We start from the raw sequence: 25,283 nt of genomic DNA, 5'->3' as shown, positions 1-25,283 counted from the left end.
TGATCAAATTCTTATCAACATGTCTAGTGTTCTACTTTCTTATTGAACAATGTAAACCACAGTTGCCCATTTAAACACTACATTGCAAAAAAAATGAGATTTCCATCTTCTTTTTCAGTAAAATATATAAACATTTTTTAAAATGTAAAACAAGTTTACTTGAGAAGAATAATTGCAATATTATATTAAGATAATATTTAGATTTCTTGATGCAATATCAAATTGTTTTGCTCTTATTTTAAGCATAGATATCACTAAATGTATGTAAGATTTATGTTTCAAACAAGACTTTCTTAAAATTTAGCTTCAAGTAAATAATATTGCATTAAGGATATTTAGATATTGTTACTGGAAATCACATTTTTGCATGGTTAGCTCTGTCTATGATTAAACCATTAGTATTAATACATGTATGAGGCTGTAAAGCTCAAAAGTAGTTTTCTCACTTTTAAACACTTTGGAAGGCAATTTGTGATTTATTGAGAACTAAAGCCTCCCTCTGTCAGTATGAACTCTCCCACTTGTATTTCCGCTCCTGTTGCTGCCCTTACTGTGCTCAGATCAATATTTCATAAAGCACCTCCATTAAGCAGCGCGCCGTTCAAACAGACGGGAGCCAACAGTTCAAGATGCCAAAGGAAAGCACATCGAGGATTAAGGCGTTAAAATAACTCCTACATTGAGAGTGGCAAGAGTGAGCGATCAGCGCTCATTGTAACACAAGACAACTCATGAAACTCTTGAAATACAAAACAAGAATATTGTTCATTCTTCTACTGGGAGAGCATTAATAAAAACTATTCACACTCACAAGACACATTGAGCCTGTAGAGAATGCGAAAATCTTTGGATAGTGCTGGGTGACGAACAACGCAGCTGAGGGACCGGCCAAATGCATCTCGGGTGGGGGCCAAGAGGTAGTGTACTGAAGTGGTGGTAGTGCCTTCAGGCTCCGTCTGGGAGAAGACTGTTGTCTGACCCGGCAGGTCTGATTCCCAGAACACCTCTGCCGCTGGGCGACCCCTCTCAGCAGTACATGTCGCCACCAGTGTTTCACCATCTCCAGCCAGCAGAGACAAGGAGCCAGGAGACACATAGACCTTTGGCTCCACTAAAGGGAAAAATGAGAAAGGGATGAAAAAAGATTTGAACGATAAAATCAGAGATGCTAACAGGCTAAAACTTTCACCACATTTAAAAAATGTTTTTCTATATTCAAATCTTGTTTTTATTTTTTTAATAAGAAAAAGTTCTACTTTTTATGTATTGGTGAAGGCATTTGAGAATAAAAATATTTTTATTTTTTATAAATTTGCTAGCATTCAAAAGTTTGGGGTCAGTAAGATTTTTTTTTTTAAAGAAATTAATTCTTTTGTTTAGCAAATTAAAAAAATTAAAAAATAATAATAATTAAAAGCAACAGTGAAGACCTTTATAATGGAACATAAATTTCTATTTTGAATGCCGTTCTTTTGAAGGTTTCCATAAAAAATATTAAGCAGCGCAACTGAAATGTTTCTTGCACAGCAAATCAGCATAATAGAATGATTTCTGAAGGATCATGTGACACTGAAGACTGGAGTAATGATGCTGAAAATTCAGCTTTGCATCACAGGAATAAATTACATTTTAAAAAAATAGAAAACCGTTATTTTAATTTGTAATAATATTTCACAATATTACTGTTTTACTGTACTTTTGATCAAATAAATGCAGCCTTGGTGAACATAATCTTACCGACCTTAAACTTTTGAATGGTACTAAATGCATTTAAAAAGAAAATAAATAAAATGAATCAGTTTTTATTACAGTACTTCACTACAAGATTACTCTAAATGCACATCCCTCAAGAAAACAAGAAATAAATAATACAAATATGGAAGGGTCAGGAAGAGCTGTACAAAATGTGTTATTGATATTGAACCTACAATGATATACAACAAGATGAATAAATAAAGAAGGAACAAAAACAGGCCTTTGTACACACATAATTGATTGATTACCCCAATCCCACAAATTCACATTAAATATGGATGATCTGAAATTACTGAGTGCTGAGGTTGGAGTACAACAACATCCCTGAGTGCTTCTGAGTGGATTCTGTCTCTACAGAAAAGTGTCTTAATATTACTGAGAGAGTCCACATGGATTTACAGAGAACAAAAGGAAAGAAACATTGTGTATTACAGCTGAATCAATCATTGTGAAATGTTTTGCTGCCATGATTTGTTCAGCTGCCCTAAGCAATAAAACACCACACTTGTTGAATTAAAACAACTGACTCAATTTCAACTAGTTTTTATTTATGAAATAACATTAGAGCACTCACCTCAAAGGTTGCACTCACACTACAAGCCAGTGTCCAATTTCGATGATTTTTTTTTTTTTTTTTTCCACTGGACATTATAAATGTGGCTCATATCACTGGTCTACCCTGGTATGTTTATAAAATACTTAATATAATATCATATTTTATTATTACATGAAATTAGAAGAACTTATAGTCTTCCTTAAATGCATCAGGATTAACATTTCCATGATAACATAACTGACATGCCTTTTAAAATAATCCTAATAACTATATACTGCAAATGTGCATTTTTGTAAAAAAACATTTATACATATCTGTTTTATTTTAGATAGTAAATATTTTTTAAATACAATTGTTTTTTAAATTGACAAGTGATAATCACAAATATTCACAATATATCACAAAAATAACTACATTTTAATAAACATTTAAAACTACAATATATATTGAATCATGATACATTATTGACATTATAATGCATTTATTTGTCTAAATGATTATTGACAAATATGCGATAAAATTTACAGTATTTCCAAAACCGTTCAAAAGTTTGGACTCGGTAAGAGTTTTTAAAAATGTTTTTGAAAGAAGGGTCTTATGCTCACCAAGGCTGCATTTATTTAATCAAAACTACACTAAAAACAGTAATATTCTGAAATATTATTACAATTAAAATAACAGTTTTCTATTTGAATATATTTATTGCTTTAATTTATCCAGTAGTGTACTGCATGAAAATCGGCACAAAATTGTTCAGATTCAATGTGATTTTTCAGATTTTTTGAGATTGCCGCACAGTGAAATGTGTTGTGAATGCAGCCACACTGTAAACCCAAATAAGTTGGGCTAACTAAAAAAATCTGAGGTAATCTGTTACATCAAACTTTTTGAGTTATGATGTTCCCAATTTTAAGTAAGCAGAACTATCAAGTTTTGAGTTTGTAGTACTCATGCATGTTAATTGCTCCTAACTTGAAGTACTGAGTTAGCTAACTCATACATTTTAATAGCAATTAACATAAAATATTTAGTTAATTAACTTTTACTTTGAGTTCTTACAAATCAAATGAGTTATTTTATCCTTCATTAATAAAAACGTATGAATCCTATTTTCATTTGTCCTTTTCCCTCTTTCCTTTCTCTATCAATCTCTCTAGAGAATTGCAACAGCTGTGCTCTTAAGAAACAGTTTTACCATGTGGGCCAGGAACGTCAACTTAATCCAACACGCAAGGCCGTCTGCTCCACACACCTGTTCTACTCTGTTTACAGGCTGGTCTGGTATACAAGAAATCTAAATAACCCCAGGGACCCCTAATGCTAAATATAGCCCTGCGGCACCTGAATGGGGGGGGACCACAGTGCATCACTGAGCGCTGACATCCGAGTGCCAAGATCAGACCCACCCTGCATTCATCCAACCTGAACCCTATCTGCATCACGCTGGAGATCTGCTGACTCAGAGCTTACAGGGGCATCTTGGCAGCTCATTCACACCCAACCCTCCTGATAGAAGAAATAAAGTGCCAGCTGATCTGAGGTTGCGCAGGTTGTGGGTGGGCGAAGGCCCTGGAGAGGGCCAGGGTATTGATTTATCATCAGACCGGGCAGGAATTAGGGCTGGGTCACCCTCGCCTACATAAATCCAGACCCGAGACATTCCTGTTCTGGATTGCAGACCACGGCTATCGCCAAAACCACTGTTCCTCAAATAATTTCTGTCATTATAATGGACTGCAAGTGAAAGCAAAATAATTATGTTAAAAAAAGTAAGAGAATGACTTGCGGGTACAAATTACACCGCTTAGCGTACGTGCCACATCTGATGTGTTTTATTGTAAAAACTCACACGGTCACTGAGAATTCCAGCGATGATTCATCACTGTTAAATATACAGGAATAGGAATGGCGGCTTTAAGCTTGTGTGCAAAAACACACAAGCTCGAAGCAGATGATTGGCCAGTGACTTTTATAGTTTTAGGGTTTTGAGTAACTTTCTCCTTTTTCTGTGAAAAAGCCATGGAAAAATACGCCGTTGCTTTAACGCCTGAATCTGTAATGCCATTACAGACTGGATTGATAAAATTCAAACTTTTGGTTACCACTTGCAATAAGGAAAAGATTAGCTTCTGTTTTGCAGGAACACAGGAAATAAACAAGGAGAAAAAAAATGGCGGCCCGCAATACAAAACAGAACAAGGAATGTACTATCATGCCAGTGTGTGACAGATATTTTTGTCATCTCTGTAGCATTTGACAACACTTCATTTCACTCAAGCAGAAAAGGGGCCATTTGAAGGGTGTTTCCACCCCTTTCTATAATTACAATCCACAAAAATAAACCATTTCAATAAGTTTCTAAATCATAACTTCCCTATAATTCCAGTCCTGTTTTCAATAGAGAATTTTTTGAATGATAGTTAATCACTTGGAAGTGCCTTGCATAAATAAATGCATAAATAAATGTGTTTATCTATGCTTTGTTATTGCTAACACTTTTTGTGCTTAAAACCAATAAATAAAACATGGATGGATAGATGGATGGGTGAAAGGCGATTAAACGCTTTGTGTCCTGAACCTTTTGATATGCCTGTTATTGACTGTTATTTATATTCAAGGAGTCGCACTTCTCACAAAGAGACAGACAGACAGACAGACAGACAGACAGACAGACAGACAGATAGACAGATAGATAGATAGATAGATAGATAGATAGATAGATAGATAGATAGATAGATAGATAGATAGATAGATAGATAGATAGATAGATAGATAGATAGATAGATAGATAGATAGATAGATAGATAGATAGATAGATAGATAGATGACCCAACAAGCTATAGGGTTCAGGAGGTTTCTAATGTTTTACAAAATGAGTCTATTATGCAATTATACAATGTACAAACTGTTAGATCACAAAGATGTACTTACCCATAATGTCCACAGTTGTAGATGCCTGCATGTTTCCAAGTTGGAAGGTGACCACTTTACAAGTGTAGGTCCCAATGTCGGCAAAACTCACGCCCTCCAGGACAATGGATACATCACGCATCGAAGGCTTGAGGAAGCGCACCCGTTTGCTGTACTCCTCAGATATGGAGGTGCCGTACACAGGGTTGAAGACGGCCAAAGTGACGGTGCCGGAAGGCATCTTGCGTTCCCAGGAACTCTGGGTCAGGCTGAGGTCTGTGCTGACCTCCACCCTACAGGTCAAAGTAGCGTTTTTCCCCAGCACTGCAGTCACCTTCTCAGGAACCACCACCTTGTTGGCCCACACACCTGGAGAGATACAGATCATCAGGAATAATGATACAGGAAATAGATCAACAGATTTTTGATTTAACACATCAAAATATTTACTGTTTAGCTGATGGAAATGCTAAATGTCAACAAAATCTTTTTTCTGCATTCCTTCAGCACAGAAATTCTATACTGATACTTCAAATGATGTGAAAAAAAGTTTTGACAAAACACTTTTTGTCAAGAAAAAACGGCCGTTCACACCAACAATGATAATAACGATAAATATATAAGGGTCAGTGGACGATATTGTTCTGTTTATTCTAAGCGAACACTGCGGGTTTGTCATCTGCCACTTTAAAGGCACAATATGTAGTTTTTCGTCACTAGAGGTTGCCAAAACTAAGACATAGCTTGATGATGTTGAGATTGAGGGCGGAATCATGGGAGATGTCGTCCTCACCTCACAGCCGAGGGAAAAGAATCTGATGGGATTCGGGCAGAAATCATGTTCATGGATGAGATTATTAACGTTATTGTAGTATGAAGCAGTGCAAGGCCAAGTGATGTTTGAGCTGAACAAGGCCGCTGGAGCGATTGCCAATGAGAGACGAGCACGACACGGCTCGAGAGCAGAGGAACTTTTATTATGCCGCAGTCGCCGCTTCCGCTTCGTCCTGTTAAGCGTATGTGGGGTAACGCAGCGCTGTTTATCATATTAGATACCTTTGAGTGCGTTGAAAATTATGTTATATCGTTACTCAGTGCGTTTACTTGGCGGCTGCTGTGAGACACTTGTTGCACACTGCAGTAAGCTAGATCGATATTAGAATATCATATTAATAAATGCTGGATGGCTTGTGTTGATAAATGGCATGCAATTCATTTCAAAACGTATTATATGATGGACAAAATGCTGTTACTAAATAAACCTTCAGATTTTTAATGATTTCTTCCCCTGATTAATAAAAACCTTGTATCCAAGTCTCCATTACTAATCAAAAAATGTCATGTTTGAACTAGAAACAACAGCTTGGGCCATTTCTTATAAGCTATTTGAATAACAAGGAGGTAGCATGATACAGTTCAACCAAATTATTAACCAAATTTTTGAGTTTTTTTGAGTAATTTGTCTGTTTTTGCTCCACCAACACAAATAGTTCCAAACGAAGTCAAAACCACAGTGTCTTCGAACAACACACAGAAGTGGTGCTTCGTTCCTGAATTAATCAGTGTTTTGGAATAAATTTGTTGAATGATTCAGTGACTCTTGCATACTACACCTACTAACTGTAATTTGCAAAAAGAGTCATCGAAAAATCCCCACCACTAATGCACAAACTGACAGTCTGTCTAGAACAAACACAGACAAGTGGAGTGAGACAAACCAGTGTTATATTGACACTCTTGATTCGAGAACCGAAACTACTGACTGTTGTATAAATAATGCAAAGCAGTTTAGAAGCATCTCACAGAAACCTTTATATATTACAACACTGTGAATCAGTTTAAAATGTTATATGCGCTTAAACAGTTCCATCTGTCTAATCTTGCTGACATCACTTCCATCAGGAGAACCTTTGAAAGGTCATAACTAAAGTACAGTAGTAGGAGATCCAGTAAGGCAGATAATGAGGGCTCGTGTTTTCCCCAGCCTTAATTACACCCCATGCGGGAGGCCTTCCTTCTCAACTGCAGCAGGCTGGGAGTGCTGTGCCACACAGCCCGTGCTTCACATTGATAATGAGCACCATACAGACCCCCGCGTCACACTGCGGGACGCTCCGACTGTCCTCTCCGTTAACCGTCTGAGCACCTTGTCTAATAAAAGTCGCTGGAACAAGATGAAAAACACAAACAGCCAATTTGGGAGTTCTTTTACTGTTTAACGGGACTCTTTAATCTGCGTCTGTGCCCTTTGCATGTTTATTTGAACACGATGGAGTTATTTGCTGATACATGTAAACATGATATTCTGGTGAGCTGGCAGTTAACGTTACAATGGCAGAGATTGATTAAAAAAAGGTGCTGGGAAGAGGAGTCCATCAGGGGTTCATTTGATATCAAAGTCAAGAGTTTTGTTAGCTTTAAAGCTATCAATGTGCTAATGCACTTCTAAATGACTGCACAGTTGTTTGTCCAAATAAATGCCTCTAAATGCCTCTTTTGCTTCTGCAAAAAAATCTCAAGAATGTGTACATCATTCACAAGTTTTGGGTCGGTAAGTTTTTTTAAATTGTTTTTGTAAGAAGTCTTTTGTGCTTTTTAGTTTTGAAATTGCTGAATAAAAGTGTTAACTTCTTAAAAAAAAAGAAGAAAAAAAAAAAAAAAACTTACTGACTCCAAACTTTTGAATGATACTGTAAAAAGTTATTTTTATTGTGATCAAAAAATTACCATAAAAGCCTAATGTATTAAATGAAACATAAAAATATAATATAATATAATATAATATAGTATAATATAATATAATTAGTGCTCTCAAATCGATTAATCACAATCAATTGCATCTAACATAGAAGTTTGTTTACGTAATATGTGTGTACTGTATATATTTTATTAAATTATATATATATATATATATATATATATATATATAATGTAAATGTGTATATTTATACATGTACAGTATCTCACAGAAGTGAGTACACCCCTTACATTTTTGTAAATATTGTATTATATCTTTTCATGTGACAACACTGAAGAAATGATACTTTGTTACAATATAAAGTAGTGAGTGTACAGCTTGTATAACAGTGTAAATTTGCTGTCCCCTCAAAATTACTCAATACACAGACATCAATGTCTAAACTGCTGGCCACAAAAATGAGTACACCCCTAAGTGAAAATGTCCAAATTGGGCCCAAAGTGTCAATATTTTGTCTGGCCACCATTATTTCCATCACTGCCTTAACCCTCACCTGGTTGCCGCCACACAAGCTTGACACCATCTGAACCAAATAAGTTTATCTTGGTCTCATCAGACAACAGGACATGGTTCCAGCAATCCATGTCCTTAGTCTGCTTGTCTTCAGCAAGCTGTTTGCAACAATTCTTTTTTTCAGATCCTCAGAGAGTTCTTTGCCATGAGGTGCCATGTTGAACTTCCAGTGACTAGTATGAGAGAGTGAGAGTGATAACACCAAATTTAACACACCTGCTCCCCATTCACACCTCAAACCTTGTAACACTAACAAGTCACATGACACTGAGGAGAGAAAATGGCTAAATTGGCCCAATTTGGACATTTTCACTTAGAGGTGTACTCATTTTTGTGGCCAGAGGTTTAGACATTAATGGCTGTGTGTTGAGTTATTTTGAGGGGACAGCAAATTTACACTGTTATACAAGCTGTACACTCACAACTTTACATTGAAGCAAAGTGTCATTTCTTCAGTGTTGTCACATGAAAAGATATAAAATATTTGCAAAAATGTGAGGGGTGTACTCACTTCTGTGAGATACTGTATATATGTATGTGTATATACAGACACACACACACACACACACACACACACACATATATATATATATATATATATATATATATATATATACACACACACACACACACATATTATATAAATAAACTTGTTAGATTCGATTAATCACTAAATATAATGTAATATGATATACAAATATATAATATAATATAATATAATATAATATAATATAATATAATATAATATAAAGATTCAATACTCTATTAATTTTTCATATGTCAGGCTTTACAGGGTTAAAAATAATTAGAACAGTACGAATTGCAAATCATCTGACTTCTGCAACGTTTCACAATTTTCATGACAAAGCAGTCCTAAAAATTGAAGGAAATTTCTAGTTAAATAAGACTTGAACTGTAGAAAGGATTTGTGTTATGCTGTTGATTACCAGAGAGAATAATTTTCACTCATCCCTGAGTTTGCAAAAAGAAGAGAAAAAAAGGAAATGGAAAATGCAATTATGCAATTATGAGGAAAGTCAAAGAAGAAGGTGTACTGGAGGGTTTAAAAACAGAATTAATTTTTCTGTTAAATCATTTACATGAATTCTTCCATTAAAGGGGACCTATTATGCCCCATTTTACAAGATGTAAAATAAGTCTCTGATGTCCCCAGAGTGTGTATGTGAAGTTTTAGCTCAAAATACCCCACAGATAATTTTTTATAGCATCTTAAAATTGCCACTTTTTGGGGTTGAGCAAAAACGTGCTGTTTCAGTGTGTGCCCTTTAAATGCAAATGAGCTGCTGCGCTCGGCCTAAGAGGGCGGAGCTTCAAGAGCTGATTCTTCAATGTCAGGATTCAGTCAGGATGCACTATATTGTCAGAAACTGTGAATATATGCTGCATAGAGATAGAACAGGTATAGTTTCGTTTAATTACGGTTATAACTTATATTGTCTTCTTGTTTTTATCCACTATATTAGTACAAGCCTGTTGTATCGGACCCCGTTCGACTTTACCGATGAGTTTTATGATGTTTATTGTACTTCACACAAAAGATGAAGCGTCCGTTTTCACTCTAGAAATCATTGTAAGTGCTTAATAACACACAGTGCATGTGTGCATTAAAATATTATCCATAAACTCTCTCTCCCTTGCATTATCATCAACATACACAGCGAATTACACTGAAACACTCGTTACAACTAACAGTAAACAAATATATAAAGACTTATGCCTTTTCGGTGGTGCTTAATAAACTGGTAAACTTTATATCCGTAAATCAACTCCGATGAACTGTAATAAAGTGCTCTCACCTTCATTACTGCCGTATTCAGTATCACTCTCGAGGCTGTAAGCTGGATCACGAACAGTTTACTGATCCATTCTTGAGTAACACATTTTTAGCACAACCTCTGTTTTGTATTGTCCCTTTGTATTGACATTCGTTCACAAAGCAGTCCGGTGTGACATGATTTGTGCAGACATAAATGAATTTCGGTAGAGTTGAGGGAGCATTTTCTTCAAAAACAAAATTAATCCACCTTGTCTTCAGCGGCTCAGATTTCAGGAGTAAATCCATCCAGCTACAGAACACCTAAAATGCTTGGGAGACATTCTCATCAGTGCAGCAATGGCGGACTGTGTACAACTGGCTGGGAACTTGCTCAGGGCAGTTCTATGTTAAAACGGCAGTGTTTGTCAACATTTGTGGGCAGGGCCTGTGGCTAATGTGACGTCACACTGCCAAGGATCTGGAAACGGCTTGTTCTGAGACACTGCTTATGATTTATGGGAATTAAAAAAAAGGAGTGGTTGGATTTTTATCATTATAGGGTGGTTGTGTACACACACTGCCAACACACATTTATGTCCAAACACCATGCAAAAGTGAATTTTGCATAATAGGTCCCCTTTAAAAATGTTGATATTTAAGCTGTAAAGCTATCTCTAGTGGATGAACTTATGGTTCTGCATTGCTTCATGTAAACACTGCTTTACAGATACGTTACTTCCATTCCATGTGCTATCTTGGTATCCTCCCTAGTAAGTCACTAGGCTTGTTGAAAGATGAGAAATATCACAAAATTTGATCATTTGAAGAAAGAAAGCCAATTGGGTCCAAAAAAACACTGGATCTTTTGTGTTCCACAGAAGAGAGAAAGTCATGCAGCTTTGGAACAATATAAGGGTGAGTAAATGATGACAGAAGTTTCAATTTTGCGTGAACTCTTCCTTTAACGGTCAATTTTGGTTAGTAAACAACAGCACACTGCCTCATGCAAAAAATCATGGTGTTCTGAAAACAAAACAAATGAACATGTTTCCATGAAGATCATTGGAAAACACAGAAAAATTACAGGCTACAGAATAAGGAGCTGTGCAAAACAGCTTTCTGAGAGAAACACCGGGCAGTGAAAATAAAAATCTCCTCAGTCATTAAAGCCCACAAATTGCTGCATTTCAGATGGAAAAATTGTTAATCGAGACACTAAGCTTTTCTTATGGCAGTTAATGCTGCTTGTACAAATGACTGCGCTAAGAACTATTCATACCATCAAAACACAAGGTAAAACCCATACTATTTAAAATACATAGAATGGGTATACGAGACCATATCATAAAAAGTGGGTCTATGGAGGCAATAAATAGTGGCTGAAGTTTTGAAAACTTGGCAGCTGCATACTAGTGGTAAACCTCTGCTATTATATCTTGCCTGTATGGGTGCAGGCTCTCCTTCTGCCTGTTCCCCTACCCACCCTGTAATTGCAAGAATACCACCACACACACAAAAGACAGAGAGGAGAGGGTGTGTGTGTGTGTGTGTGTGTGTGTGAGAGAGAGAGAGAGTGAGAGAGACAGAGTACACTGCAATCTGGCTGACTGCTTGAATATCAAATTTGCTGAGACCAGAGGATCACCCATTTCAATTCACACTGAGATCGTTAAAGAGTCATTTACGTCAATCAGAAAACAGAGAGCAGGGTGTGCCAGTTTACCTGTAAGACCCAAGGGGACTGTTCTGTTCACTAAAAAATGAAAAATCTGTCATCATTTACTCTCATTTCATTCATAACCCGTTTGACTTTCTTCCGTGGAATATTTGTCCTTTCAATGAATGTCAGTGAGGACCAATGTTGACTATCAATGTATAGAAAAAAACAGTGTAAACATTCTGGGCTTTTCACACTGCGCTTAACCCCAGGTTATCGTCGTTCTAAACTCTGCTTTTAACCCCGGGTAAAGGAACGTTTCACACTTGTAATTTAGAAGCAGGGTTAGCAGGGTTATGAAACCCTGCTCCAGAGCAGGGTTAGCACCGCTTTTGCAGTATAAACCCTGCATTGCGGTGCTAAAATTGTACAATGTGAAATGATGTGGTGTTAGAATGTTACAGTCAAGTTAGATGCTTAGCAACAGACAACCAATCACATACTCATATTCACATGCTTTAGACAGTCACGGAAACACTGCGCATTGTATATAAACAGCAAATTCTGCATTTGAGAGGAAAAATGTCAAATGCTGACAGAAAACGCGACAATTTGAGCGAAGAAGAGATAGTTTAAACAGTATAAACTCGATATTACAGTCGGCAATACAAGGGCAATGCTAGAACTATGTAAACAGGTCACATGATGCATTCATCCAATCAATGACACTGACACTGCAAATATGCAAATAAGAACAATAACCCAGGGTTTAGGAATGTACAATGTGAAATGTCAGTTTACAAATACCCAGGATTAACTGTTAACCCCGGGTAAATTATGAGCAGTGTGAAACATGAAGAAAGATAACCCAGGATTCCATTTACCCGGGGTTTAGAATGACACAGGGTTATTCAAGTGTGAAAAGTCCTTCTGTAAAACAACATATTTTGTTATATCTTTCCGCAGAAGAATGAAAATGAACTGGTTTGTCTTATCATGAATCACTACGGTACACCTATAATAAGTATTTATATTCTGACATTTTAGACCAAGCAGGACGGCAACTGCTGCAGAGTAGCCCAGTACCTGTATATATATAAATATATATATAAACCGACATGCGTGAGGATTCTGTCCTTTTTAGGGTCTCTTCTTCCTGTTTTTGGTTTGTTTACATGTCTTTGGTCCGTGTTGCATTCATATATCATTCGAACCGCACCAGAGTTCGTTTGGAAGCGGAGAGAGACCCATCTCTTCAGCGGTCTCGGTCCGCTTGATTGGTGCGCACCAGGGTTCGGATGGCAGCGTTCACATATGTTCAAATGAACCGCACTAACCGAGCAATCGCACCAGGGTTCGTTTTAATCGAACCAAACATGACAAGTGTGAACGCACCCTAAAATTGCAATTTTCTCACGATTCACAAATATTTGCAAACATTTGGGATATTGTGTACTCAAGTGAAATATATAACACGGGCCTAGTGGTTTTTAGATATTTAACTGCAAAATTCTGCACCTTTAAATTCTGAAAATAATCCCCCCATATATAAATATATTTTTTAACATATTAAAAAATCTAATCTAAAATAAATTGTGAGTCACAAAATGAATTACAAAGTTGGGACACTGTACAGATTGTGAATAAAAACAGAATGCAATGATGTGGAAGTTTCAAATTCCAATATTTTATTCAGATTACAACATAGATGACATATCAAATGTTTAAACTGAGAAAATGTATCATTTTAAGGGAAAAATATGTTGATTTTAAATTTCATGGCATCAACACATCTCAAAAAAGTTGGGACAAGGCCATGTTTACCACTGTGTGGCATCCCCTCTTCTTTTTATAACAGTCTGCAAATGTCTGGGGACTGAGGAGACAAGTTGCTCAAGTTTAGGAATAGGAATGTTGTCCCATTCTTGTCTAATACAGGCTTCTAGTTGCTCAACTGTCTTAGGTCTTCTTTGTCGCATCTTCCTCTTTATGATGCGCTAAATGTTTTCTATGGGTGAAAGATCTGGACTGCAGGCTGGCCATTTTAGGACCCGGATCCTTCTTCTACGCAGCCATGATGTTGTAATTGCAGTATGTAGTATGTATGCAGTATGTGGTCTGGCATTGTCATGTTGGAAAATGCAAGGTCTTGCCTGAAAGAGACGATGTCTGGATGGGAGCATATGTTGTTCTAGAACTTGGATATACCTTTCAGCATTGATGGTGCCTTTCCAGATGTGTAAGCTGCCCATGCCACACGCACTCATGCAACCCCATACCATCAGAGATGCAGGCTTCTGAACTGAGCACTGATAACTACTTGTTGTCCTTGTCCTCTTTAGTCCGGATGACATGGCGTCCCAGTTTTCCAAAAAAGAACTTCAAATTTTGATTCATCTGACCACAGAACAGTTTTCCACTTTGCCACAGTCCATTTTAAATGAGCCTTGGCCCAGAGAAAATGTCTGCGCTTCTGGATCATGTTTAGATATGGCTTCTTTTTTGACCTCTAGAGTTTTAGCCGGCAACGGCGAATGGCACGGTGTTCACCGACAATGTTTTCTGGAAGTATTCCTGAGCCCATGTTGTGATTTCCATTACAGTAGCTTTCCTGTATGTGATGCAGTGCCGTCTAAGGGCCCGAAGATCATGGGCATCCAGTATGGTTTTCCGGCCTTGACCGTTACGCACAGAGATTGTTCCAGATTCTCTGAATCTTTGGATGATATTATGCACTGTAGATGATGATAACTTCAAACTCTTTGCAATTTTTCTCTGAGAAACTCTTTCTGATATTGCTCCACTATTTTTCGCCGCAGCATTGGGGGAATTGGTGATCCTCTGCCCATCTTGACTTCTGAGAGACACTGCCACTCTGAGAGGCTCTTTTTATACCCAATCATGTTGCCAATTGACCTAATAAGTTGCAAATTGGTCCTCCAGCTGTTCCTTATGTGTACATTTAACTTTTCCGGCCTCTTATTGCTACCTGTCCCAACTTTTTTGGAATGTGTAGCTCTCATGAAATCCAAAATGAGCCAATATTTAGCATGACATTTCAAAATGTCTCACTTTCAACATTTGATATGTTATCTATATTCTATTGTGAATAAAATATAAGTTATATAAAGAGATTTGTAAATTATTGCATTCCTTTTTTATTCACAATTTGTACAGTGTCCCAACTTTTTTGGAATCGGGTATTTTTTGGAATTTGTATTTGAATATATTAATACTGTCAGTTTCTGTAAAAATTCTTTAAACAAAAATAAAATAAAATAAAATAAAATAATAAGCAGATTTGTCAGATTACAGACATACCAGAAATATCTTTCTCTATACCCATATAGGGGTTCCTGAAGATTGTGTTGGACAATGAGGGACCTTTGAGTATGTAGAAGTGTTTCTACAAACCAGAACAAATGTAGACAACCAACGACAAATGGTAATGAAGAGGAAATATATTGGGTAAAAACCATTGTCCTGTTCCAGGCTGCAAGGTTTCCAGTTATTTAAATGTCAAACCCTTTCTAAAAAATGAAATAATTTTTTTTTACATGAAGTGGGATTCAACTGAAACTGAGGCTGTTCAGTAAAAAACACAAAGAGTTTTACCAAGAGTTATAATGAGCAGTTATAATGAATGGAGCTTAAAACTGTGCTTGACTATCAACAGAACTTTAGATCTGGGAAACTTCAGATGTGGTCTGACTTTTGATGTTGGGATGCCACATCAAAACTTAGGTAAGAGCAAGGGGATTTAATGTTCTTAGGATGCATGGCAACATAATTCTTACTCTTGGTCCCCTTTCTGCTTTAATGACAACAGCACTCAAGCTGCGTGAATATGTGCAACCTGATGATCATGCTTTCAACTAATAACTGAATACAACTGTATTACTTTATCATTGGAAAATCAGAGTCAATTAAGATTTCATATGCAAAGGTTTGGCCTTTTATATATGATTTATGTTTATGGTTGCCCTGTGCATGTTTGTTGTGTTTAGGGCAGAACAACACACAGTCTGTGCTGTCTCCACTTGACTGCAGTCTGAGCTGTGGAAGCAGCTGTCACCTGTCTACCAGCCAACCCACCACTGACCTCGCAACCCTGCCCTGTCACGTACACACATACATTCTACAAACACATCCAATGGTGCTCATCAGGGAGGATAACGAACACACACTGACAAAAATATCGGCCCCGCAGTCGGCTGCGAAAACAACTCCAAAAACCTATACGCACCAGCGTGATGAAATGTGTGGTATGCTACACAGTTCAGACATACACAAATGGCACATGTTCCATCTAGGCCTGTCTAGAATCTCAGAAAAAGAGTATATTTGAATTATGCCCCAAACCACCCTGATTAAAGCAGAATTATAGGTTAGGCTCTACCGACATTAACAATGGGAATAAATTATAGTAACTATTAGGAGTATAACAGTACACAGGAGTCACGGCTCAATACGAGTTTGGTACAACAGGAAAAAGCTACAAATCCCCAATGCTGGGTTTCTTTTCTTTTGAATAGACAGTAGTGCAAATTATACTCCTTTAGTGTATTAAGCACTAAGCAGGACGCACCCTTGCATTGGTCATATTTTTTTGTATGGCTAATTAAATACAAAAGGTATTTGGTCACAATCAGCTGCAAAACTGAAAAGCATCTTTTGTGTCATAAAAATACAAAATAAATAGAATAATAAAAATAAAACTTATGCAGAGATTAGTTTTCTTTGCACGCTTGAGTTCATTAGCATGTGGTTATAATGGCGGATGCACAAAGTTCAATATTACGCTTTTTCAAGAAATCAAGGAAAGATGAGTGAGAAAGGGAAAAACTTCCTTTTTCAAGCTACCTTTCCACAGGGAAATAGCCAGTGAAGCACCACCGGAGGCTTTCCCTTTCCAGGACACACATATTTCCTTACTGGTCTGTAAAAGTGACACTTGAGATCATCCACTGTGAAGGCCTCATCGACACGACAGCCAGTAGCACAGTTCCTCAACAAACCGTCCATACCAGCGTGATGAATACGATCCTCAACTGGATGGAGCTGAAATAAATACTTTGAATGTTGCGATCCTATCAGATTTATGATAGCAACCTGATTCGTAAAAAAGCACTGTTCGCCAGAGGAGAACTGGCCCCCCGACTAAGCCTGGTTTCTCCCAAGGTTTTTTTGTACTGTGTACAAAACATTCATTTTCTCCATTTTAACACCTATTTGCCACTTGTTTGCCACCTGATGTCACCTGTTGGAGTTTGGGTTCCTTGCCGCTGTCGCCTTTGGCTTGCTTAGTTGGGGACACTTGACATTTGATATTCAACAGTATTCTTGACATTTATTCAACAGTTCTTTGATCTGCCTGCATTGACACTATTCTTGAAGAGCTGCTGTGCAGCCAAATTATGTACCAGTTATCAATGTAAAGCTGCTTTGACACAATCTGCATTGTAAAAAGCGCTATATAAATAAAGGTGACTTGACTTGACTTGACTTCCACGACACAAATCGGCACAATGCAAAATGATCTTGTCTCATTATAACAGCGGAAACCACTTAAAGTACTCTATCGTTTATGCTCATACAGATAAGTATAAATATAAAGATAACTATACCGATAAATATATTTGCGTCCACACCCTAGTCTAAGCTCACACACTGCAGTTTCAAAGTGTTTATAACACTTTGTTTTTGCATTTACACTGCTTTAACCAGCAGATGTCCTCCTCACCATGCTATGTTTCAAGTGAATAGCTAGTGTAATCGATCTAATCTAACCAACACGATCACATGAGAATGCGTATCAATAGTACACGTGTGTAATCTCGTAGAATATATACGCCAAAATGAGTTTTGCCGTGCATATGATACGCAGTTTTTCGCATGCATATGATACGCACTTTATGGCGTCTTTATAACACGCTCGGTAGTCTTGGGTAGGATTAGTGGTGTGGGGTTTGTGCGTATAATACGGCATTAAGTGCGTATCATATGCAAGTGAAAAACTGCGTATCATATGCACGCCAAAACTCATTTTGGCATATACATTCGACAAGATTACACACTCGTATATTGATATGCATTTTCATGTGATCGGGCTCAATCTAACAGTGAATTTAGCTGATGAATTCAATATAGTGGACTAAAAACAATGCCTAGTTTCGCCTTTTTCACTGCAACTTCAAATGAAGGAAGACAATGTTGTCGAAACTAGCGCTAGATACCTGAGGTAATTTTATGTTACAGTGTTTGCTAGCCTGGCATAATGATCTCATTGTTTATACTTATCACCATTTATTTGGAGGGTATGGCCGATTGTTTTCCATATATCAATTTTCTTTAAAGTATCCTTGAAAAGGGGGTTTGACTTGTCAAACAGTGGTGACTTTTTCTGGACCTCGGCGATTAATTTCTACGCAATGTCAGAATGGATTCTAATTGGCTGTCAGTGTTTTATTGTTCAACATGAAAAAAAAAAAAAATTATTCTGAAAGTGACCCCAACGGTATCATTACTCTATATCGTTATCGTTATAGCTGTGGTGTGGACTGTGCTATTCTTTTATAATTAGAACCATTTTTAGAACTATATCTTTATCGTTATCTTTATAGTTATCGTTCTTGGTTCCGAACTGGCCTTAAGACATCATTTGAAACTGTAAAGGGTCTATTTTTACTTGTGTACACTCACAATAAAAACAAAATATTGTGCTTTCCTTTCCGTGAAGTTAGTAGAGCACGTCACAAAAATTAATCGAAACTCAGCGTATAGGCTACTAGCAAGCTCTTGCGTGCCATCCGAACTCTAGTTTTGGTTTGGTGCATAGATCGTCTGTTCTTCTTCTGCTCTTTTTCCTGTTGAGAAGGTTAGCAAACAGCATTGCATTACCACACGTGCCCCCTTCAGGATTGGAGTGTGGATTGCCTGTGATTGACTATATTCGTCATCTGACTGTATGCATCGAACCGTGACGTCCTTACCGTGACCGTTCAGGTCAAATACATGTACCTTTACACCCCTAGTAACTATATAGTAACTGTAACTATATTCGCCTTATAGACCTCTATTATTTCCTGGCCAGAGATGCTGTCAGTAGCACTTAAGCTGCATTTAACCCTGAATACTCCTTTAATGAATGCCAGTAAAGAGTTATTTAAATGCAGTCTTATGTTCAGAAACAGTAAAGCTATAGATGCCATGCTCTTTCAGTAGAGATGAACAGATGGCCTCAGCCTAAGATACCTGAATCAAGGCCAGCGAGGCAAATTTGTGTTGTGAATTTGTTGTAAACATGTAAAATGACAGAAATAATAAAACAAAGACTATGAACAAAGTCTTTGATCTGTCATTTAAGTTATTGAAAGGCAATGTAACCATTTAATGGATACAATTACCATCGTTCCCTTGTAAGCATGCAAAGTTTGCTTGAGGATACCATAATCTGGAGGAATCTATCATTACCTCAATTCAGACCTGGCTTAACAATACATAAAACTTCAAAAAGCATCTAGGCCTGGCGAAAGTCATCTGAGGGCCAGCCCAGCGCTGCCAATCAGGTTTTAAAAACTCGATAGGAAATGAGAGGTATAGTATGACTGCATTAAATAAAAAAAATTGGCAAAGGTAACGAGGAACAAATTGAAAGGTCGCTACACGGAACGGAGAAGACGAGTGAGAACAAGAAGGAAATGAGGGGAAACAAATCAGAAATGAATTAATGAAAGAGATATGCTTGGTCTTTGAAGCTTTCCGTGTTTGTTTTTCTCTCTCCTGACATCACTAACTGCTACAAGCTGTTCACGGGGTCCAACTGTATATTCGAGCCCTCCACGATGCATTCCACTCCTCGTCTCACGCGCCAAATGCCCCAGCGTGAACCGAGATCCGAACCTGACCTCACCCTCTTGTGAAACATCTTAACTTGATTTCGATGTGGAGAGACTTGTCCCAGAGCCCCTGGTCTTTCTGTCAGGTCACTGGGAGGGAAGAACCGGCTGATGCATCCCCTACTTTCAGATTCCCAAAAAAAGCAGGAAACATATGAGGCCAAACTCCTCTCTTTGCACGCAACAGCTTACTCAGATTAAAGATTTTAAAGACCACGGTGATGTGGCGGTATGAGACCAACGAGAGGATTTTAAATGAAGGCTTTGTTAACATCATAATAGCAGTGGAGATGTGATGAACGTCACCAGAAGTGCTCTATAAAAGATATAAGGATCTTTATGAGAAATCAAACTGAGATTTGAAAACAAATCGTGCCTGAATTCATCAAGTGTATTTCAAAATCTTATTCAAGATTCAAGTTCATTTTAATGGCTTAAAATTCAAACTGTTCCTCAAACAAAGCTATGAAATGACTTGTGAATAGTATTGCATTAAAAGAAATGTTGCATGGACTGCTTTTATGATGCTTTTGCACTTTCATTGTATTGAAAAGTGCATCATGAATATTCTGCTGAACATATTTTTTCCACATTAAAAAAGAAAAAACAGTTAAATGTTAATTATTGGCAACTAAAATTAAAAAATGTTTTCGTTAATTGAAATGAAGATGAAATAAAATAAATTAAAATAAAATAGAAATACTATATGAAAAACTTAAATTAGAAAGGATGCATTGGAAACTAAATAAAATAAGTTTAAGTATTAAAATAGTAAAACTTTAAATAAAAAAAATTACAAATATTTAAAAAAGTAATAAAAATGACAAAAGCACATAAAAATGACTAAAACTTATAATATAAAGGCTAATTCAAATTAATAAATACAATGGTAGTATATAAATAATACTAAAATAACACTGAAATAATACATATTTGGAATAATACATACTAAATAATATATATTTGGAACAATATGACAGTGAAAAATTGTGACAGATTTTGATTTTGGATTAACTATTACTTTAAAGGTGCTATTGAACGTTTTTTTTACAAGATGTAATATAAGTCTAAGGTGTCCCCTGAATGTGTCTGTGAAGTTTCAGCTCAAATTACCCCATAGATTTTTTTAAATAAATTTTTTTAACTGCCTATTTTGAGGCATAATTAGAAATGCGCCGATTCAGGCTGCGGCCCCTTTAATTGCTCGTGCTCTCCGCCCCCTCCCGAGCTCTCGACTCTATCATTGCATAAACAAAGTTCACACAGCTAATATAGCCCTCAAAATGGATCTTTACAAAGTGTTCGTCATGCATGCATACATCGAATTGTGTGAGTATAGTATTTATTTGGATGTTTACATTTGATTCTGAATGAGTTTGATAGTGCTCCGTGGCTAACGGCTAATGCTACACTGTTGGAGAGATTTATAAAGAATGAAGTTGTGTTTATGAATTATACAAACTGCAAGTGTTTAAAAATGAAAATAATGACGGCTCTTGTCTCCGTGAATACAGTAACGGTAAACGATGGTAACTTTAACCACATTTAACAGTACATTAGCAACATGCTAACGAAACATTTAGAAAGACAATTTACAAATATCACTAAAAATATCATGATATCATGGATCATGTCAGTTATTATCGCTCCATCTGCCATTTTTCGCAATTGTCCTTGCTTGCTTACCTAGTCTGATGATTTAGCTGTGCACAGATCCAGACGTTAATACTGGCTGCCCTTGTCTAATGCCTTGAACATGAGCTGTCATATGCAAATATTGGGGGCGTACATATTAATGATCCCGACTGTTACGTAACAGTCGGTGTTATGTTGAGATTCGCCTGTTCTTCGGAGGTCTTTTAAACAAATGAGATTTACATAAGAAGGAGGAAGCAATGGAGTTTGAGACTCACTGTATGTCATTTCCATGTACTGAACTCTTGTTATTTAACTATGTTAAGGTAAATTCAATTTTTAATTCTAGGGCACCTTTAAAACTCATTTCCTAGCAGAAAAAAAGGGTGACACGAGAAGAACCAACAAATAAAAAATGAAGTTTGACCACAAAAAAGCAAAAACAAAGAAATAAACGACTCTGATTCCGTGACTGTTGTTAAAGCTGCTAAATACAGACCGAGTAAGAGACAGACACACTATTGTTTCAATTTGCCGTCAGTCTTCATTATGGGAGCTTGAGTGAGAGGACAGTGTGACTTCAATTGAATTGCCTCACCTTTGGTCACATTGCCAACAGTGTAATAATGAATGTCAGAGACTAAAGAGATGTGACATGCAACAGCTGTACTTGACATACCAATGGTAATTAGCTGTGCTGTTTTGTGGCCATGTGCTATGGTCATTGAGTTTAGTGAGAGCAACCATTCTGCTAGGGTCTTACTAGCCCAACCATAGCACTCATTTACTGCCAAAAAAGGAAGGGGAAAAAGTTATCATAGTTCATGACCCCTAATAAGACCTGATTGCTGGACCTATAGATACTACTGTGCAGATTAGAGACAGTACACTCAAGGCTTGTACAAATGTTGAATGCATTAAGGGTGATTATAATGGGTTCCAAAAGGAAATCATAAATATTTAAATATCTTTGTGGTTAGATGCCTCAAAGAAAACTCTGTCCCAAGAATCTCACTACTCTTCGAGGGAGTAAAACCACTGACTGACAAAAAGAGCTGAAACTGGTTTTGTTCAAAAACAAAATGTTGACACACTGTGAAATAAGAATAACTTTAGTCTACTGAACCTGCAATGCACTATTAGGTTAATTAAATAGAAAAAAATTATAAAAAAAATTAAAATTAAAAATTAATACAATATTATAGACCTCAATTCACATCTTTTGAGCATTTTGTTGCATTAGTTTAAAACGCTTCGTATTTTTGTCAGAAAGTGCATTCAAATCCCTTTTATTCCAAACAAAACCAAGTCAGTATTGAAATGTATTAAATATGACTATACCAGCATTTCCCCCTTTCATTTTGAGCGCTGTTGAGTGGATTCTTAAACACCTCTGATTGGCCATTGTGTTCACAAGCTCAACAGATATGTCTGTGATTGGCTACAATGATCAGTGCTTACACAGATACACACGGGAGAGCAGATCATAGTCTGTCAGCGGATATATTAGGGATATTAGGCGTCTGCCTGTTTTCAAACGCTCCCGTATGTATAATGTATAAGCGCTCGGTGAATAGCATCAAAGATGTCTATTTACAACATGTTTTGAAGTAAATAGGGATGCACCAATATGATTTTTGGGGCCGATACCGATATTAATAAACAATTACTGGCCGATACCGATATTTGTCACTTCCTCTCTTATTTGAAATTTTGTCATCAAAATAGATTTTGATCATGTTTTAAATAAACAAAGTTCAAAAACAGCTGCATTAAAATATACTAGCAGGTTTATTGCTGCATCATCAAATAATTTTTAATGAACATGGATTGGATCCATTTAACATTCAGCAGGCCTACATAAATACAACAGAACAAAGATACATATGAAATAATCAGTGCTTTTTAGGTAGGTTTAATAGTTGTCAGGTACAGAAATAAAGTAAACAAATGTAAAATAACACTGCATATTCTTCACTGAATAAATTAAATACATATTAATCCTTCTTTATCGTAACAGACTTTATTGTGATTAAACTTCTCATTTGTTTTTGTATGCATTTTAATATTTTTTGTAAGTTTAAATATGTATTAGATCTGCACTATCTCCTTTACTAAGTCGGGACTCTTATTTTGACGGGGTTTCTTGTCTAGTTTTTCAAAATATCTATTTTGCAGATTTAAAGTTTGTCCATTAAGCATCCCCCAAAAAGGCATAAGATCTGTATGTATTTATTAACTGTTAGTTGCAATAAGTGTTTTGAGTAATTCGCTGTATGTTGATGATAATGCAATGGAGAGAGAGAGTTTAATGTGCACTTCTTGTGCTTTGTATTGTTTAGCTTTTGTGGTGATTTGTTTGGAGTGAAAATGGACACAATAAACTTAATAAAACATCAATAAAGTATTAGTCATCATTCCGATGGGGTCCGCTACACTCATGAAAGTTACAAAAGTTATTTAGTCAAGAATAGTGTGCGATCTTTTGTTATTTGATTAACATTAAAGCACAGACAGCAGCACTAGGATTACGCAACAGTCATTATAAAGCTCAGCTCCTTCATGCAGTTAATTTATAAACAATCGGTTTGTTATATCGGCCTTTTTCCTGCTACAACTGATATGCTGATGGTTGTAAATTGAGAAAAATATAAATATCAGCGGCCGATACATCGGTGCATCCCTAGTGCTGATCAATGTAGCCAATCACAGACATATCTGTTGAGCGCGTGAACACAATGACAGCGCTGAAAATGCTAGGGGAAAATGCTGATATAGTCATACTTTTAAAATTTCAGTATTTCAGTACTATTGACAACACACCTATAAAAATACTTCTTTTATTTTTTACAATCTATGATCTAGGCAACTCAACTGTTGTGCTTAAAGGATTAGTTCACTTTTAAATAAACTTTTCCTGATAATTTACTCACCCCCATGTCATCCAAGATGTCCATGTGTTTTTTTCTTCAGTCGAAAAGAAATTAAAGTTTTTGATGAAAACATTCCAGGATTATTCTCCTTATAGTGGACTTCAATGGGCACCAAACAGTTGAAGGTCAAAATTAGTTTCACTGCAGCTTCAAATTGTTCTGCATGATCCCAGATGAGAAATAAGGGTCTTATCTAGTGAAACCATTGCTCATTTTCTGAAAAAAATTGAAAATTATATAAGTTTTAACCAGAAATGCTCATCTCGAACTAGCTACCTTCTTCGTCTTTATTAGAATTCCGGCAGTCTAGACACTGCTAAGTGTATTACTGCCCTCCACAGGTCAAAGTTTGAACTAATTTTTATATGCAATATGCTAGTATATAACAATTAGTTCAAACTTTGACCTGTGGAGGGCAGTAATACACTTATCAGTGTCTAGACTGCCGGAATTCAAATAGAGGAGAAGAAGATAGCTAGTTCAAGATGAGCATTTCTGGTTAAAACGTATATAATTTTCAATTTTTTTCAGAAAATGAGCAATGGTTTCACTAGATAAGACCCTTATTTCTCATCTGGGATCGTGTAGAACAATTTGAAGCTGCAGTGAAACTAATTTTGACCTTCAACTGTTTGGTACCCATTGAAGTCCACTATATGGAAAAAATCCTGGAATGTTTTCATCAAAAACTTTAATTTCTTTTCGACTGAAGAAAGAAAGACATGAACATCTTGGATGACATGGGGGTGAGTAAATTATCAGGAAAAGTTTATTTAAAAGTGAACTAATCCTTTAAAGAACTTAGTTTTTGTACTCTTCCTGTTTAATACATAAACCTACACTTTTGATTGAACAAATCAATGTTTCAAGGCCACTTGACCTGTGTTTACT

The 25,283-nt window shown here is 36.5% G+C and overlaps 1 protein-coding gene across 1 annotated transcript in view; it reads right to left on the bottom strand.

Moving 5' to 3' along the window:
* The window catches only part of nectin3a (nectin cell adhesion molecule 3a), a 53,654-nt gene that overhangs the window by 8,587 nt on the left and 19,784 nt on the right, over positions 1-25,283 (bottom strand). Inside the window, 2 exon segments of the mRNA XM_048161464.1 lie at positions 812-1,111; positions 5,243-5,590. Coding sequence (XP_048017421.1) covers positions 812-1,111; positions 5,243-5,590 — 648 coding nt within the window.

The sequence above is a fragment of the Megalobrama amblycephala genome, linkage group LG16 (assembly GCF_018812025.1).
Source record: "Megalobrama amblycephala isolate DHTTF-2021 linkage group LG16, ASM1881202v1, whole genome shotgun sequence".
NCBI classification, from domain to species: Eukaryota; Metazoa; Chordata; class Actinopteri; order Cypriniformes; family Xenocyprididae; genus Megalobrama; species Megalobrama amblycephala.
Note: the sequence above shows the minus strand (reverse complement) of the source record. Positions and strands in the feature narration are given on the sequence as shown.